Genomic DNA, 14,541 nt, shown 5'->3' on the forward strand with positions numbered 1-14,541 from the left:
TGAAAGAAAATTGATACAATATGTAGGATACAGAAATCCACTGGATTTGAGAAAACGGAACTACCTCATCATTCATTAGTTGTGGAATCTGCTTTATAGTTAAATTTTTTTTATTAAGTGCACAACCAGAATACCAGATGATCAGTAACAACTCTCCATAATAGAAACGGTATTACAGAAATAAAAACACAGGGCAAACAGCAAAGGTTAATGCACTTGGGTATTTCATTATAGAATATCTCCTACCTGACCCCCCCCCCCCCGTGCACACCGGTAAAATGAGCCACTTATCGGCCATTTCATTTAATGAGAGGTCCAGGTTTAAAGTTCAAGATCCTTTCTGGCAAGACATCGGCCTGGAACCAGTGTCTTGCCGGAGAGTCTAAAGACTGTATGCAGCATCTCTCCATTGTGGAATCCACTTTAAAACACACTCGCACAGTTAGGTAGGGTTAATGAGATACTATAGGGTGAGGGACTATAAGAATCCAGGTTCCCCACTAGTGGTTGATTTATTGATGTTTGGGCTGGCTTGGGGGGGGGTGGTGGGGTTGGTTACTGGAGTTTCGGGGGGCTTATGGGGGGGTGGAATGAGGGGAGCAGTTGTTGATTCTGGTTAAAATCTGATGACGTTTGACATGTTACCTATCTTGTACAAATGATATTACTGGAACTTGATATTTTCTTTTGTACTTTGATCTTTGTTACTGTGTTGGTTGTTTGTCATCAATAAAATGTTTTACAACTAAAATACACTCGCAGTGCAAGATCTCATGCTGCTTCTTTTTCAGGAAGAGAAGCTGGAACATTAGACTCTTGGCAGAAAAACATCTCTGGCTTCAATACTAACCAATTGTATATTGGATTATCAATGTTGTTCCACAATTTATTTAAAATCTCTAATACAGAGTGCTGTATCTTTTGCAGAATTCCTTCCACCTGAAAAAGTGGAGGAATTCCATGAACTTGACAGAAAACCACTTGACTGTCATAAGTATCTGGCCAGATGGACTTTTGATTCCTTTGATGTTTCTTCATGTACTTTCACCATAGCAGTGGCTATACGATGTCTGTCCTGGATCAGGGTCTCCAACCTCGAATCTGCTGTCTAGGAACATCTAGCAGATGTCTTTTGTCCTAGAGAAAATTTGTTTGGTGACAGTTGAGGAAGTGACCGTCCTAATTAAAACCACAACAAAACAGGGTATTCAAAGAAAAACAAGCCACTCCCACCTTTCTAAATATCAAAAAAATACATGGATAATAGCACAAATCACATGCCCTTATACCTATTTTCCATATGCACATGACTAGTATCAGAGAATTTTAGCATCGACCTATAATAGGTTATTGGCCTCTTATGGGCCATCCCATTTCAGTCCCTAAATCTTAGGTCTCATCATCCTCAATCATTTACTCCTCTCAATGTGCTTATCTACTTTCTTTCAAATACTTTAAATTGGTTTAATTTTGTAATTACCTTAATTCTTTAAAAATATACAACAAATAATGTGCAAAATAAATGTCAAAACATGGGAACAATCACTATTATTATCTCAATTAGCACTTAGCATTGTGAATATTGCAGCTGCTGCTCACTTCACAATTGGACACCACTTGACACCCACTCATCAAGAAGCCAGGCTCTACAGTCTTAATGGTGCTTTGGCATGCTGTGCTTGCTTCAGAAGTTCCTCTCAAAACTGTTCAGATCACTAGACACCTCTACAAAATAATCATATAATAAAGGTCAAGGGAATGTGAATATCTTACATATCACTCTTTTCAATAGGCAACTTATTATAAAACATAAAGAGGCATATTTTCAAAGCATTTAGCCTTCCAAAGTTCCATAGAAACCTATGGAACTTTGGAAGGCTAAGTGCTTTGAAAATATGCCTCAAAGGGTTAAAACCCAACCTCAAACAAGTCGCACAAAACAGAGCTCCTGATGGTGTCTTCCTTAAAATCCCTACTGGGGATGCCCCACACATACAATGATGTGGGTCACAACCGAGTTGGCGCTACCCGGTCAATCCGGGGTTAGCTGTGTCCCGACTGGCTGCAGGCAAGTCATCTGGACTAGGCACAGGTCAAACAGAACTATGGACTAGGCTCAGATGGAGCTGTAGAAAAAGCTTGGCTGAAGCTAGAGGCTTGGCTGGAACTGGAGACAAGGTTTGGGCTCGGACTGGAGACAAGGCAGACAAACTGGAGTCAGGACAAGGCATGCTGGAGTCAAGGCAGGCAAAGTGGAGGCAGGACAAAGCTGTCTGGAGGCAAGGCTGCAGCACTAGCAAGGAGTAGGCGTGCCTCACAGTCCTGCGCTGGAGTAGCCTTCAGATCCAGTGCAGCACCCTGGAATGCTGAAGGTGATAGTGCAGGTGGCCTGCATCGGCAGGGCTGGCCAAAGCCCCAAAGTAAGCTGCAAAGCCGAACCCCGACACCCCTCCCAATGTCAAAATGTGAGCTGGGGAACAGGGCATGACAATGGCCATGACAGTACCTCCTCTCCAAGGACCCTCCTCTCCATGAGCTGTCTTTGGGACAGTAGGCTCCCCTGATAGAATCGGGGATGTCCTGGACCCTGTATCCAAGGGTCCGGTTCTTAGAGTATGGTACATGAAGTAGGTTGGGGAATCTCCTTTGGAAGATCTCTAGCCTGTAGACAGCCATGACCTGGCACTTGAATGCTACGAGCGAGCAAGCCTTACTCCGAAGAGACCCCTCTCCCAGCAGAAGATCCATGGCACACTTGTTCTCCTGATGAGGAGGACACATCTCTGCTTGCTGAGTTTGGGCATATGCTGGCCTCAATTCCACTGGCCTAGGGCATATCATCAAGAATATCAGCAGTGGCTAAGGTGATAGCAGGCATCACGGAATTCAAACAACGTAGGTGATAGGCATCACTCCAGGCGGTAATTTTGCTTCTCTCCCATTCTATAGTAGAGTTGTGTTTCTGTAATCATGGTAACTCCAAGACAGTGGGCTTCACGGATGTGTGGAGGACATGAAGAACAATGGCCTCCCTCTGGCCATGTATGCTTAGGTGTAAGGGAACTATCTGGGTTTTAAGATGACCTTGAATATTTCCATATACTGATGAGACTGGAATGGTCTTAAGTAAATCCTGGGTAGGAATTTTAAAATACCGAACAAGAGTTTCATCTGTAAAGTTCCATCCTACTTCAGAATCCAAGAAAACCTCTATATTTTTCCCTTGAGCTAAATCCAGCACTGCTGGGAATAGGAATTGAGTAGGGGGGTCCAGAGACAGGCCTAGCACTGCACCCCCAGCCAAAACTAGGCCTGAAGGTCCAGACTTGTTAGGGCATTTAAGTGCATAATGTCCTTTCTCACCACAGTAGAGGCATAAATTCAATGTCCTCTTCTGCTGCTTTTCCTGTGCAGAGAGATAGGGAAGCAGTCCAGCTGCATGGGTTCCTTGAGGTCAGGAGGTAAGCCTCCCTGGCTATGGATGCATATGTCTTGCTGATAGGTAGGTACCCATTGGGCCGTCTTTCCGGAAGGTTGTCATTCCCAAGCTCGCTCTTGGAGCCAGATTGTGAAATTACAGAGACCGGTAAGGTCATCTAGTGTGGTAGGAAGGTCCTGTCTTGCCTGCTCACCCTTGATTTGGGGTGCCCAAAATGCCGCAACAAGACTTTTGTTGTTCCAGCTCAGTTCTGAAGCTAAAATGCGGAACTGTATGGCATAATTCCTAAGAGTCTGTGTCCCCTGCTCAGTCTAAGAAGATTGGAAGTTGCCAACGTGACCTTCCCTGGTTCCTCAAGGACCCTCCTGAATTGCAGCGGGAAAGAGTGAAGGTCATTGCGCACAGGGTTGTTCTGTTCCTGAAGTAGAGAAGCCCATACAAGGGCTTCGCCAGACAGTAGGGAGATAAGTTAGGCCACCTGGGCCCTACCTTAAGAGGTCTAGCTTGGAGTTCAAAAATTCAGACATGGATTGATGAACCCTCTATAGTCTTTGGGATTTCCATCTTTCCTAGGTGGAGTCAGTTAAATACAAGGAGTTACAGAAGTGGACTCTGGTACTGCGTGTGGACCTGTAAGAGCCGGAGCCTGTTGTGCTGCCAACTTCTGGTCACACAAAACAAGCTGGTGTCATCTTAACAACAAACCACACAATATAGAACAAAGAAGAAGTAGGGGGTAGACCAAATGTATATCCAAACAACTGGTTTATTAAAAAAAAGTACAAAAACTCATGAAATCCAAAGGCTCGACGCAGTCCTACTTTTTTGGTGCTAAACGCGCCCGCTTCAGGAGTCAAACAACATAAACATACATATTATATATCTATATCATACACATTGTCATCAAATATATTAAAAAGCTAAATATGTATGCATGTCTCCCAATCTCCTTATGCTCATCCCACAATCTTTTCTTCTCCTTCTTCCCTACACCATACCCCTCCCAATCTCTTTTCCTTTTGCTCATCCTATCTTCTTTACCTCTCCAAGTTCAATTTACATATCTTTAAAACCCCACTATTACTATGTTTACTACAATTTGTAATATTCTCCTTCAAGACTTTGTAATTCTGTTCACTATGTAAGCCGCATTGAACCTGCTATGTGTGGGGAAAGCGCGGGGTACAAATGTAATAAATAATAATTTAAAATCATACAAAAAAATCGCACATACACATAGTAACAACATAAATGTGTAAAGGAAAGAAATAATCCCCAAATAATAAGGCAGTACATAAATACTGCATAACATAATATCATCAGCTATTAATCCCCACAGAATAGGAAGGTACATCAATATAACGTAACATACCAGCCACTGATGATAACAACAAGCAAATGGGCTAGAGAATCCAATGATACAGCATCTAATAAAAAAAAATCAAAAAAAATCAAATGGTGTAGTTTCTGTTGAAAATAAATAACAATTTGCACTGAATAATATACAGTCATAAAAACACCGGGGGGGGGGGAGGGGGGGAGGTATCTCTGTCACACACACTCTCTCTCACAGTATGAGACCATGCCCCCCCCCCCCCAGGACAGTTCTTAACGTCGTTAGATCTCAAAGAGGCCTATTTGCACATTCCGATCTGGCCCCCTCACCAGCGTTTTCTTCGTTTCGTAGTGTTGGGTCAGCACTATCAGTTTCAGGCTATTCCCTTTGGTCTTGCAACAGCTCCATGAACCTTCTCCAAGGTCATGGTAGTGGTCGCAGCTTACCTACAGAAGAAAGGCATTAAAGTCCATACTTATTTGGCTGACTGGTTAATTCGTGCACCCTCTTACGTGGACAGCATTCAGGCCACGGAAAAGGTGATCGCTTTTGTTACAATCCCAAGGTTAGGTCCTCAATTTTCCCAAATGTCACACAGCTCCCTCCCAATCTTTGGAGTATTTAGAAGTAATTTTTAACATGAAGGAGGGGACAGTTTCTCTTCCACAGAGTCGCAGACTCTGCCTACAGTCTCAACTTTGAAGTATTCTATCCCAGAAAGCTCCCAAAGTATGGGACTGCTTACAAGTATTGGGTTCCATGGTGGCCACGATAGATGTAGTGCTGTGGGCCAGGAGCCACATGCATCCTCTTCAATGGTCATTGCTCAGTCGTTGGTCTCCTCTCTCCAAAGACTACCAGATTCTTCTTCTGTGTATGCCTTCAATTCGGTCTGCCATGGCATGGTGGATGAATCCGATCAATCTAGCCAAGGGTCTGCCTTTAGGCCCACCAGCCTGGTTAGTTGTGACCACACTGTTTGGGATGGGTGACTCAGGGCACTTGGTCTCAGATAGAGGCAACTTGGTCCATCAATCATCTGGAACTTCGTGCAAATTCGGTTGGCGCTACTGTCCTTTCTCCCTTGGATCCAGGGCCATCCGGTTCCGGTCTTATGCGACAACGCAACGGCAGTATTGTATGTCAACGGCAGTATTGTATGTCAACAAACAGGGAGGCACCAGGAGTGTTCCTTTAGAAAGGGAGGCAACCCTATTTTGCACTTGGGCGGAGATTCATCATCCCCTTCTCTCAGCAACCCACATAGCAGGGTCATTGTGCAGGCATACTTCCTCAGTTGTCATTGGTTGAATCCAAGGGAGTGGGAGCTCTCCATGTCAGTTTTCAATCAGATCACAAGGCAGTGGTGGATTCCAATTCTCAACTTGATGGCCAACAAAAACAACACCAAAGTACCCCATTTTTTCAGCAGAGGAAAGGAGTACAGCTCTGAAGAGATTGATGCACTTCTTCAACCATGGCCGACAACTCTCTTCTATGTTTTCCCACCATGGCCGATGGTGGGAAGGGTAGTGGGACGCATTGCCCGTCACCCGGGTCGAGTAATTCTGGTGGTTTTGGATTGGCCCAGGCATCCGTGGTACGCGGACTTGGGTACGTCTGTTAGTCTATCACCCTCTCAAACTAACAGAAAGTTGGGGGCTATTACATCAGGGTCCCGTCCAAATGGAGGATCCCTCCCCCTTTGGTCTTATGGATTGGCTCTTCAGAGGGCACGCTTGTGACGGAAAGTGTTCCTGGACAGAGTGATTACTACTATGTTACAAACAAGAAAATGGTCTACCTCCATGGCCTATGCTCGAGTTTGGCGCACATTTGAGTCTTGGTGCTCGATAGCGGGGCTTTCAGCTTTCTGAGCCACGGTACCTTCATAGGCGGTCGGTGGCCCAACTGTTTGGGGAGGCTAAAGTGGGTGGAGTTAAGGGCGGGGGCAGGACCAGGGCCCTTTCATGCAGTGACCCCTTTCTTCATTTTATGGAGGCCAGGGTTTCCATTAGGATGGTGAAATCCTTTTTTCCAAAGGTGGTTTTGCGGTTTCATTTGAATCAGCCACTTTTCCTTCCAACATTTCGACGAGAGGATTATCCCACTGAGGTTTGGGCACTTTGATGCATCGATGTTAGGCGCATACTAATCAAATATCTTGAAGTCACTAATGATTTCTGTTGCTCTGATCATCTTTTTGTTCTTCATGCAGGCCGAAAGAAATGTGAGATGGCTTCAAAAGCCACAACAGCTCAGTGGCTTAGAGAAGCGATCTCATCAGCATACATAGCTATGGGAAAGTCTGCTCCATTACACCTTAAAGCACATTCTACCAGAGCGCAGGCTACTTCCTTCGCGGAGTACAGTTCCATTCCGTTGAATGAGATTTGTAGGTCGGCTACTCGGTCGTCAGTGCATACATTCACTAAGCATTATAGAATTGATGTATTGGTGTGTCAGGAAGTGGCTTTCGGGGCTTCTTTTTTTGTTGCAGGGGTGTCTTTTTCCCACCCCAGTTGAGGACTGCTCATACATCCCACAAGTCTCTAGATTGATCTGCAGGATGCTATGGAAGGTAAAATTAGTCCTTACTTGATAATTTTCTTTACTTTAGTCCTAGCAGATCAATCCAGAGGCCCGCCCTATTATATTTCTACGTGTTTGATAAAGTTGTTCATTTCAATTTTTAGGGTTGCTTCTAGTGTTTGATTCCTGTTTTTCTTAAAAAAAAAAAAAAAAAAAGAAGAAGACTTTTCTCAGTCGTACTTCCTAGCATCCTTGATGCTTTATCTTCCCGCATGGGTGGGTGAGAAGTCTGATTGGCATTTGTATAGACAGGAGAGGAATTCTAAATAGGATATCTGTTTATTCTCCTGCTTTGGTATTGACAATACTGAGGTTCTGGCAGCTGCACCTGACCACATATACCAACTCTGTAGTTCTCTCTATCTCCACCTGCTGGTAGAGGGGCACCACCCACAAGTCTCTGGATTGATCTGCTAGGGCTAATGGAAAGAAAATGATCATGTAAGGACTAATTTTACCTTTGCAGTTGCCGGTAGAACAGGTCTTTCTCTGGCTATCTAGAGGCTTTCCCTCTGCCGCATCCATCCCACGGCAAAAGGAAGTCGCGTGAGAAGGAAGGACCCCAGGGTGGACAGAGGAAGAAGGCCTGTTATAATAGCTGCCATTAACCTCAAAGTTTGTAGAATTGTGGCAGAGAGGAGATAGACCCGAGGGGGTGGGAGGAGGAAGATAGTAAAACAAATTCAGTCCTGAAGGGGAAGTGCACTGATTCTGTTTGGGGTGGCAAGGCAATTTTTGGGGTGGCACTTGCCACCCCGTGGTGACACCTGTGACCTGGAGGGGATTCTTTCTGACTCAGCAGCACACCTGGGGAGCAGCTGTAGAATATCGGTTGAAAAATGTTGGACTTTTAAACTGCTCTGCCCTTCTCTCAAACTGTTAAATTTCCTTCTATGTAAGCTTGTATGCTACAGAAGCTGAAACTCCTTTTCCTATGAAAATGTATTGGGGCTTTATTTTTCTAGAACCAGTGGTCTGATTTTGCCCATTCTTGAATTTAACATGTCTGCTACTGTTTTTTTCCCCACATGCCAAGTTTCATCCTATTCTTTTAATTATTCTACTACTACTACTAATCATTTCTATAGCGCTACTAGACGTATGCAGCGCTGTACACATTATATGCAGGTACTTTCTCTGTCCCTAGAGGGCTCACAGTCTAAATTTGTGTACCTGGGGCAATGGAGGATTAAGTGACTTTCCCAAGGTCACAAGGAGCTGCAGGGGAATCGAACCCAGGTTGCCAGGATCAAAACCTGCTGCACTAACCATTAGGCTACTCCTCCACTGCTAGAGAACCTAGAACTCCTTCTGCCATTGGATTTTTGGGGTTGGGTGCTTATATCTCTGGAACCTCCAGTACAGTTTGGCCCATTTTTGAACTTTTGTCTTTTTGCCAGTTGTTCTCTTATGCAAAGTTTCATCCCATCTGTTAAATTTCTAGAGTTATTTTGTCCTCAGTTATATGGATGGACGGACAGACAGATGCCAGAAGACAGTCTCAATCCCTTTTGTGTAATTCTTTCCAACTTCCATGGATTGGAAAGAATAACAAGAAAGAGAGAGTAAGTAGTTATACAGTAAGTAAAGGAAAATTCTGTTTTATAGTGGTTTTTGAAAGTCTATTGAAGCTTCTTATTAAATGCTGGTATTGTAAAGTTGTAACAGAACTTCTTACAGTTATATGAACAGCTTTTTTTTTTTTGTATAGGAAAGAACTGGAAAAACAATCCAAGGAAACTCAGAATCTACAGGACAATGTGAAAGTTACTGCAAAAGTCTCCATGGATAGACTAACATTTTCCATGCAGGATACACTTGATGATGAATCTTCTGATAACTTAAGCGAGCCATCTGTTGGTAAATACTATAAAAGTTGTCTTTTTAAGGGTATACTTGAAGGCTTCTTGGAGGTTAAAATTAAGAGAATTGTACTCTTTCTATTACTAAAGAAAAAAAAAGTGTTTTTCAGATAGTAGTGTTCTTCTATGATAGTGCAGCTTCTACTTAAATATTATTTAATTTATTTATTTAATTTATTTATATTAGGATTTATTTACCGCCTTTTTGGAGGAATTCACTCAAGGCAGTGTACACACAGTAAGAATAGATCAAACATGAGCAATAGGCAATTACAGCAGTAAAAAAAATATTCAAATAATATAAAGTATGGCATAGTATACTACTTACAATGTCAACACAATTCGTAATAGAACATTATAATTGATAGTGAAGGGTAAAGCAAAGATGTAACATATGGATAGGTAAGAAAGTAGGAAGAGTTAGAAAGTAAGGTGACTGATTTTAAAAAAGTTGCACATGAGGTCAGAGAGATGGTTAAATATTATCTCAGCTAGGGTAGGAGTGGATAAACATGTCCTGCTGCAGTATATGCAGCCCGAGTCACTCCTTGTGTGTGTGAGTGAGACTAACAATTAGTTACTTCTTCTATTAAAGGCCTGGTTGAAGGCTTCTTTCTGTACTCCTTTGTACACATGTGAACATCCATTTAGTAAGGCTTTTGCCCATTTGTTGTCTTTGGGAGGGATGGTGGGGAAGGGGGAGAACCCAGTAAATCAGGCCCCTTGTAAGGTAGTGGTAGACATGAATGAAAACATAGAAACTTAAATTGGCCCATTTTGGTTACACTATTGTAAACTGTATTAAAAACACAGATGTGCTTTTGTAAACTGGCCATCAAACCCTCAAATGCTACTAATTGGTTTAAATTTTAGGATAGCTGAATTAGGCAAATGGTCTTTAGAAACAGATATTCTCCGAGGACAAGCAAGCTGTAATATTCTCACAAGTGGGTCGGCGATCTGTGCCAGCCCGGGAACCGGCATTCCATATAGCAAAAAACTTAGCTAGAGTCTTCTGAGCATGATGTGCATTCCACTGCACATGCACGGAGTGCCTTCCCGCCCACCTCAGTTCTTTTTCTTCTGCGCGACGAGCAGCAGTGTTTTTCTGTGGCTCCTCTGTGTGCCCGGGAAAGAGCCTGACATACTCTTTGAGTGACTTTCGGGTTTTCTTCTTTTTACTCTTCATTTTGTTAAAAAAAAAAATCACTTAGTTTTTTCCCTCGCATCAAGTTCCCTTTCCTTCTCGTTTCGTTGCGGCCATTTTTAGGCCTGCTCTGCCGGATCCTTCCCTCTTTTTGTGCCCTTTTTTCTTTGGCACAATTGCATCTTTTGATTTAGCCAGTGCTGTCTTCCCTTCCATGTCATTGAAGACTCCCATTGGCTTCAAACATTGTACTCGATGCAACCAGACCATCTCAGGCACTGATACCCATTCGTGGTGCATTTAGTGCCTTGGGACCGACCATAGCCCAGCTCATTGTGTCCTTTGTCTTTGTATGAATTAAAAGACTCGTTCGAGAAGCCCAATGTGAGAAACTTTATGGGGCTCGGTCTGGTCCTTCGACATCGGCATTGAGGGATGCATCGATGTTGGGAGTGGAGGTAGGAATGGCTGCTGAGAGACCGAGACACACGGAGTAGCGAAGCATCGAGTGGGTCTCCACCTGCCTCGAGGCCTCCTGCTATGCAGACCCCCCGGGACCGTCCATCATTGAACCCGACCCTGAGGCGACACGGGGATTTGATGGTCTTCTTGTCAGCACCGAGGAGCCTCGGTGAGGTGCATCGCGCAAAGGCTAAGAAGCACTGATAACGGTTCTCCATCGATGCATGGTGCTGGGAACTCTGGGGCACTGAGGGACTCGGCACCCAAGAAGCGTCGATGCCAGGAGGACCACTCCCCCTCTATTTAGGAGGTATCGATGTTCTTGTCTTCCAGCAGTCCAGTTTCTGCTCCAGAATCCCCGTCTGTTCTGCAACCTGCTGTCCCACCGGCCCTGCAGCCTTTGCCGATGGCGGCTATCGACGAGCGGCTCCAGGCCTTGCTTCCAGAGCTGCTGGAAGGACTGTTGTGACACACGTCATTAGCGTCGGAGGTACTTGCGCCTACTGTGCCATCTGCTGTAGCTATGCCTGGCTCTCCACCCGTAGTGAGGTCTCTGACTTAAGCGCTGCTTGCAGCCCCGGCATCGGCTGCCACCCAGGCTGGTTCCCCATCCACATCAATGGAGGAAGCTTTGCAGCAGTCCATGCAAGAGTCAGCCTCTTGACATCGCCCTCGAGACCATGGATCTTGGGCGTTGAGGCGAGTTCAGTCTCGGAAGTCAATGAGGGAAGTTCTTTCCGACACCGAGGAAGAATGCTAGTGAAAGTCAGAAGAAGATCCCAGGTACTTTTTCTCATGAGTTCTTTGGGATTCCCTTTGAACCTTCCCCTCCACCTGAAAGGAGACTGTCTCCACCTGAGAGCCTCTCCTTTTCATCCTTTGTGTGGAAAATAGCTCAGGCCATTCCATTCCCCGTAGAAGTGGAGGATGAGCCCAGGACTGAGATGCTCGAGGTCCTGGACTACACTTCTCCACCTAGAGAGGCAGTGACAGCTCCTTTGCGTAAGGTACTGAAGGAAGTCCTTATGCAGAACTGGGCATCCCCTCTGTCTGCCCCTATAGTCCCCAAAATGACAGATTCCCAGTATAGTATCCACGGGGAGCCTGGGTTGATGAGGTCTCAGTTACCTCACAATGCAATGGTGGTGGATTCCGCCCTCAAGAGATCAAGAGTTCTAGAGACTATGCTTCAGCGCCCCCAGGCAGAGAAGCTAGGACCTTGGATTCTTTTGGGAGGAAAATGTACCAGGCTGCCATGCTCATTGCCTGTATACAGTCATGCCAGCTGTTCATGAGCATCCACTTGCGGAACTTGGTACGGCAGATGTCTTGTTTAGTTGATGTCCTCCCTCTGAAGTAGTCTGAACCCTTTTGCCATCTGGTCAAGCAGCAGAAGACGTGCCGTAAACGTTTGGCCAAGGCACTTAAGACACTGTTGATGTAGCATCCAGGATCTCTGCTCAAGGTATAGCGATGCGCAGGCTCTCATGGCTGCATGTTTCTGACCTGGACCATTCAGTCCAGCAGAGGATTGCGGATGTTCCTTGCTGGGGGGGATAATCTTTTCGGAGAGAATCTTTTCGGAGAGAAGGTGGAAGATCTAGTTGACAGATAATGAAGCATACAGATGCTATGGCTTCTCTCTCCCGCAGGGCGCCTTCTGCTTCCGCCTCCTCATCCAGGAAGTATTTGGTGGGCTCTGGAGTGCTCCCTATTCCTATTCTAGGCGTAGGTACACTCCATTGTCTTGCCAGCCTACTGAGACTCAGCCCCAGTGCCCTCGTTTTTATCAACAGTGTGTGCCAAGGCCCCTGCTGCTCCCCAGCAAAAGCAAGGGACGGGCTTTTGACTGGCTCCAGTGCAGCTTAGCCACCGAAAAAGTGTCCATGCCAGATGACTTGCCGGACGGGGGGAGGTTGATATTTTTTCACCAAAGGTGGCCTCTCATAACCTCTGACTGGTTGGTTCTTCAAATAGTATGGTTAGGATACACCCTCAATCTGGAATCCAAACCTCCAAATTGCCCACTAAGAGCTCATTCCTTCAGCTCTCAGCACAAGCAGGTACTTGCAGAGGAACTCTCCGCTCTTCTGAAGGCCCATGCGGTTGAACCCATTCCAGCAGGGGAAGAAGGGCAGAGATTCTATTCCAGGTACTTTCTTGTGCAGAAGAAAACGGGGGATGCGTCCCATCCTAGACCTAAGGGCCCTGAACAAATTCCTAGTCCGAGAAAAGTTCAGGATGGTTTCCCTGGGCACCCTTCTTCCCATGATTCAGGAAAATGATTGGCTATGCTCTCTGGACTTAAAGGAGGCTTACACCCACATGTTGATACTCCCAGCTCACAGGAAGTATCTTCCATTTCAGCTAGGATCACAGCACTTTGGTCTGGCATCTGCGCCCAGAGTGTTCACAAAGTGCTTGCCTGTAGTCGCAGCGTCGCTACGTAGACTGGGAGTGCATGTGTTCCCTTATCTTGACGATTGGCTGGTAAAGAACACCTCTGAGGCAGGCGCTCTACAGTCCATGCGGATGGCTATTCAAGTGCTAGCTCTACTGGGGTTTGTGATCAGTTATCCCAAGTCCCATCTCGTTCCGGTTCAAACTTTGGAGTTCATTGGAGCTCTGTTGGACACACGGACGTCTCAAGCTTATCTTCCTCGGACAAGGGCAGACAATCTCCTGGCCCTTGTGTCCATGGCTCGAGCATCTCAACAGATCACAGCTCGGCAGATGTTGAGTTTCTTAGGACACATGGCCTCTACAGTTCATGTAACTCACATGGTACGCCTACATATGAGATCAGCTCAATGGACCCTAGCTTCCCAGTGGTGCCAGGCCACAGGGGATCTAGAGGATGTGATCCATCTTTCCACTGATTTTTGCAGTTCCCTTTAGTGGTGGACCATTCGATCCAATTTGACCTTGGGACGTCCATTCCAAATTCCTCGGCCAAGTGCTGAGGACGGATGCATCCCTCCTGGGGTGGGGGAGCTCATTTAGATGGGCTTCACACTCAAGGAGCTTGGTCTTTTCATGAAAAGGGTCTACATCTTAACCTCCAGTCTCTGGCTCTCACGGCCTGGATGTTGAGAGCTTAGAAGTGGCATCTTTAGGTTTTTCAGAGGGTGTCTCCTGAGTCCTGCTTGCTTTCAGGAAAGACTCCATGAAAAAGTGTTATTCTTTCAAATGGAGGAGGAATGCCATCTGGTGTGACAGCAAGGCCCTAGATCCTTTTTTTTGTTGTCCTACATGGACCCAGCTTGAATACCTTCTACACTTATCAGAGTCTGGTCTTAAAACTAACTCCGTAATAGTTCACCTTAGTGCAATTAGCGCTTATCATCAATGTGTAGAGTGTAAGCCTATCTCTGGACAGCCTTTAGTTGTTCGCTTCATGAAAGGTTTGCTTTTGTCAAAGCCCCCTGTCAAACCTCCACCTGTGTAATGGGATCTCAACGTCGTTTTCTCTCAGCTCATGAAACCTCCTTTTGAGCCACTGAATTCCTGCCATCTGAAGTACTTGACCTGGAAGGTCATTTTCTTGGTGGCTGTTACTTCAGCTCTTAGAGTCAGTGAGCTTCAAGCCCTGGTAGTGTGTGCACCTTATAACAAGTTTAATCATAACAGAGTAGTCCTCCGCACTCACCCTAAGTTCTTGCCGAAGGTGGTGTCGGAGTTCCATCTGAACCAGTCAATTGTC

General features: G+C 45.4%; 1 protein-coding gene across 1 annotated transcript in view; it reads left to right on the plus strand.

Annotated features, from left to right (window-relative positions):
- Positions 1 to 14,541, plus strand: part of CCDC158 (coiled-coil domain containing 158) — a 1,152,460-nt gene that overhangs the window by 31,160 nt on the left and 1,106,759 nt on the right. Inside the window, exons 3-4 of the mRNA XM_030192135.1 lie at positions 4,013 to 4,071; positions 9,079 to 9,227. Of these exons, the coding sequence (XP_030047995.1) occupies positions 4,013 to 4,071; positions 9,079 to 9,227 (208 nt within the window). The remainder of the gene's footprint in view (positions 1 to 4,012; positions 4,072 to 9,078; positions 9,228 to 14,541) is intronic.

The sequence above is a fragment of the Microcaecilia unicolor genome, chromosome 2, assembly GCF_901765095.1.
Source record: "Microcaecilia unicolor chromosome 2, aMicUni1.1, whole genome shotgun sequence".
Taxonomy (NCBI): Eukaryota; Metazoa; Chordata; class Amphibia; order Gymnophiona; family Siphonopidae; genus Microcaecilia; species Microcaecilia unicolor.